Here is a 5,000-nt window from a genome sequence, read left to right as displayed (position 1 = left end):
GTTGAACGGGCTTGTATCGGTCTTTTTTATTTACGGCTTGATATATCAGATTCCCAACAAATTCTTCATTGTATATTTTGATAAGATTATGTCGTACATTTTGCAGTTTCAGTAATGATGAAGGAATCTGATCTGCATTGAATTCTGGATCGGCATCTGTTGGGCCTTGTAGTTGAGGGATTATATTGATGGAAACCGATTCTCTGCCATGAATCAACATCTCTGGGGTAATGATTTCTGGAATGCTCTCTCCTGAAGAGTCCCTAAGAGACTCTTTAAATGAAATTGGCCTTCTGTTCACCAAATGTATAGTTTTGTGAACAATAAAATCAAAATCCCGAAGGGGAAGAATGTTATTGCGCATTGCTCCAAATAATAAGCGCTTGGTTAGTTTCACACAAGACTCTACTAACGAGCCGAGTTGATTACATCCTTTGTAATATTGCTCAAATTTAAAGGATTTAATTCCATGTTCCTGTAAATATGCATTTGTCTCGTAATCGCTCAAGAAACTAGAGACCTGATTTGCACCAGCAACGAATTGCGATCCCAAATCAGACAGACATAAGGAGGGAATGCCAAATTCATATGTATGAAGTTGTAATGCTCTAATAAATTCCTCTGAAGTTAAATCCATACAAATTTTCAAGTTAATAGCCCGAGACCATAGACACGTAATACATAACAACCATACCTTGACAGTATTTCCTTGATCATTCTTTATTTTAAATGGACCCATATGATCAATGAAAATCTGTCTGTACGGTATGTTTTCAGGATTAATCCTAAACTCTGGGTAATGACTTTGATTTAATTTGATTACCCTCTCATTTAATCTCTTACAAGTAATGCAGTTTGACAGAACTTTCTTCACAGTCGAGTATATATGGGTAATCCAAAAGTTTCTTCTAAGTTCCGCCAACAAAGGATAACAACCAGCATGTGAGAGCTTCACGTGCAATTCCCTTATAATCAGAGGAACCAACATACTGTCCTTCGATAGTAGTAAAGGATAGTTGAACTTGTTAAGATGTTGGACTTCCTTCAATCTTCGGCATTTACTTTTTACCCTCACCATGCCATCCGAATCAAGAAACAAGTTCAACTGTGCAACAATGTTAGGCAGATTCTTCAACTGCTTCTGTTTTGAGTGAAAATAATCAAAGACATCTGGGAAGTGAATATGTTGATCCCTGATTATAATCTGCCTACAAGCTTCATCATAAAAGTTAAAACCTTCATCTTCAACTTCAAAATGATCTAGAGCTGGATGTTTGCTTTTAAACTTAGATTTCAAAATGCTGCAGAACCTGAGCACCACCGCATGCACTCTCACGGCCTTCTCAAAACTAGAAACCCTATTAAAAGGGAAAAGATGTTCCGAGCCCACATTCGGAGGTGAACAAGCACTACCACAATTTGTTTCCACTTTATGCACTTGTTTTGATTCAAATAATCCAGGTATGATGAAAGACAATGTCCTGTCACTACAGATCACATTGCTTTCGCTCTCTGTAATGAACTTAGGACCAGTTATATAGTTTGTTTTCATTAGCTGCCTAAAGGATAAAGGTCTGGTGATGCAGTCTGCTGGATTATCTTCTCCAGACACAAAAGAAAATTTCATACAAGAATCCTCACACAGCTTATTGATATACTCTAATCTATTGAGTATAAAGGGTTGCTTTTTTTGTAGTTTGTCAAGTTTCAAGGCGTAAGACTGCAGCCAGGTCAGTACCACCAAACTGTCAGAATAGACCTCGCATCCAACTATCTCAATAGGATCAATGCAACCAAATCCTGAAAGTTCATTCTTCAAATCCTTTACAGTTTCTACAGTTAAAGCAAGAGCTTGTAATTCCAAGCTTGGTATGGATTTTGACTCCAATTGTTTACTCACCAGTTTATTTCTTGCTAAAATAAAGTAGATCTTATTTGTACTTATGTTATACAGATACACTGCAGCGCCAAACAGAACCTTACTACTATCAGCAAACCCAACCAATTTATATTTGTCAGTACGAGCACCAAAATTCCGTGGGAACTCTACAGAAGGTGCAGAATTGGCCTGCTTGCAGATATTCTTCCATTCATTGATCAAAGGAGCAGTAAGCTTTTCATCCCAATCTAGTTCTGGTCTACACTGCAATCTGTGTAGAAACAATCTGGCTCGATTCAGTATAGGTCCATTGAAATTAAGAAGATCGAACTGTGAAGCTATAGTAGATAGAACTTTTCTTTTTGTTGAGGAATTTATATCCAGTTGTATGGGTTTTGTAGACAATGTATCACTCATTCGATCCCACTCAAGTCCCAGCAGTTTACTTTTTGTCGGAGTCTCTGTTTCCTGAATTTTGTCAATTTCTTTCTGTAATGACATGTCATTTGATAAAAACTGCTGAAGTGAAAACTTATATGGACTGAAAATATCCTCCAACATTGTATACATCCACAACAAACACTCTGACGTTTCTGCCGTAAATGCACAGTTGTCCATATAAGACAACTGATAAATGGTTCTCTTGAGTTTCATCAATGGAAAAGAATCATTGGTAGAATCCAGTATCAATATCTTGTATAACCCAAGCATTAATAATGCAGGTGAACATCGAAGCCCAAAAGGAAGTCTACTATTCTTATAGCCAATAATTGAAAAATCTCCATCTTCAAGATTTCTAAACCATAAAAAACAAAGGCGATTTTGGTCGACTTCCTCAAGACCTATATTGTTGAATGCCTTCTTTATATCAAAGCAACATAATTTGCTTCCGAACCTCAAATTAATAATGGAAGTGGAGAGTTTCTGATTTAATGTGGGACCTGCATGCATAGTTTGATTGTGATTCATACTGCCTTTGTCACTCAAATTGGATAGGAACACAACCCTACATTTTGTGGTCTCACGATCAGGCTTAAAAATGCCCATAAAAGGCATGAAACTGGACTCTGGATGCTCCTTCTTGAATTTATCAAGATTTTCAATTCTCTCAATTATACCAGCATCTGCTTGCTCTTTAAATACCATATTTATCTGCTTTAGTGTATCATCTAAATTTCCTTGAAATTTTCTTTGCAAGCCTGACAGTATTTTCTCTGATATATTGAAGTTATGTCCCAAAAGGTGAGAAACTCTAGGGTTCCAGAGTAATGGCATTACCAGCCTCCCTTCACTATTCCTTGTAGTTTTCTCTAAAACGTAATTGACCAACTGAGTATGTATTTCAACAGTTTCAGAGTATATTGAAGTCTCTCTATCCAATGCTTCGTCACAAACAGAATCAAGTACATCCTTTTCCATATCAACTAACCCACTGACTTCATCATCCTCTCCTTCCAAAACAAATGATTCATTTCTAATCTCGATTTTACCAAAATCTATATTAGAGGTTTGATAAAACTTAGCTTCTTCTGAAGGCAGGTAGTCTGGGGTTCTATTAGTTATCGAAATGTAGGAAGACGACGAGACTTCAGGGGCATATGGTAAATAAGGCAGATCATGTAAAATAGTCTCGGTTGCTCCCTTTAACACTACACCATGAGGAGTTCTTGAATATATAGATTTCTCTCCGAATACAATTTCAGTCTCAGGTATGCAATAGCTGGATTTTGATCCCAAAATAAGCTGAATATCAGAAATATCTTCTGAACCATCCAAAAGTCTTGTATCTGCCAATTTATATCCTTTTGACAGAAATCCATTCACAACTCTGTTCAACTTGGGAAGATTCAAAGTAATATTTATATTTGGAAGGCACAATGCATAAATGACTCTTGTATCCCTGTCAAATTTCATTTCTACCTCAACAATTTTGGTGTCATAACTTCTAGGGACATTGATACCATTCACAGTAAGTTTAACACACTCTCGTATGACTGGTAGATTCAATCTGCTTGCCAACTCTTCAGATATAAAATTGGATTGACATCCACTGTCTTTCATACAACGCACATTGGAACCACTTATGTTACACGTGAAGGTTGGAAGAATCGTATCTCCCTCACTTGAGTTCTTCAAAGCCTCTGTAATAGTAGTAATGTTATTCTGGGATCTTTCCGTAGGATTTTTAGCCTTTGGGTCTTTCTTGTCCTTGTTTTTTTCATGGAATTTTTTCTTGTTAAGGTCCAGATTCTTTTGACTAATGTCATTGGATTGATTTTCCCCTGGATGAGTGCACAAGTAATTCCAATGAAAACCTTTGCAATTTGCACACAGATATCTAAATTTGTATCTGCACTTTTCAGTAGAATGTGATGCCAGGCCACATCTAGTACATCCATCGATACTCTTCAATTTCTCGACTTTGGAAACAGGAGAAATAAAGTTCTTACAATCTCTGATGTTATGGCTAGCCTTTTCTTGGACTGTGCTACACAAGGAGCATGGATAACATTTTGCAGTAGCTCCACTAGTTCCCTCTGGTGTGAAGTTCACATTTATTGCCATATCCACAGAATGATCTGTTACTTTCACTTTCTTCTTATGGTGACTGTATCTTGTGCAGGCAGTGAAGAAATTATCACTAATCTCTTCAATTGAAGGCCATGTATGGTTAGTTATATTTATCAGTAATTCCCTGAACTTTTCATTCAAACCTGTCCATACAAAGTATTGCAAAATATAATCAATAGAAATATTCAACTTACGGACATTCTCTATTATACCTTTGACTTTGGATACATATTCAAATGGGTCATCACATTTGTCCAAGTTTAGCTCAGATAGCTGCTTGATGGTGCTGAATTTCTGAACGTCTGGAGAAGCAAGTGCCTTTTCTAAGAGCTCCTTTGCTTTACTATATCCTTGGTTATGAGACTCCAAGGAATCTATCAAAACCAAGGCTCTTCCAGTTATCTGCTGCTTTAGGAGTAAAAGCTTTTCGTAGTCAGAGTATTCATACCTGTTGATAACTGCCTCAAACTGAGATAAAAATTTAGTTAGGTCTTCGTTCTCTTGACCAGAGTATCGAGGTAAAGGAGCTGTTGGTCTCTTCAAAAGGGGA

At 36.9% G+C, this 5,000-nt stretch overlaps 1 protein-coding gene across 1 annotated transcript in view; it reads right to left on the bottom strand.

Moving 5' to 3' along the window:
- LOC137636385 (uncharacterized) overlaps positions 1-5,000 on the bottom strand; it is a 5,643-nt gene that overhangs the window by 323 nt on the left and 320 nt on the right. Inside the window, exon 1 of the mRNA XM_068368796.1 lies at positions 1-5,000. This exon is cut by the window's left edge and continues 323 nt beyond it; it is cut by the window's right edge and continues 320 nt beyond it. Within this exon, the coding sequence (XP_068224897.1) occupies positions 1-5,000 (5,000 nt within the window).

The sequence above is a fragment of the Palaemon carinicauda genome, unplaced genomic scaffold (genome assembly GCF_036898095.1).
Source record: "Palaemon carinicauda isolate YSFRI2023 unplaced genomic scaffold, ASM3689809v2 scaffold2842, whole genome shotgun sequence".
Taxonomy (NCBI): domain Eukaryota; kingdom Metazoa; phylum Arthropoda; class Malacostraca; order Decapoda; family Palaemonidae; genus Palaemon; species Palaemon carinicauda.
The sequence above is the reverse complement of the archived record's forward strand: the minus strand, read 5'-3'. Positions and strand labels throughout refer to the sequence as shown.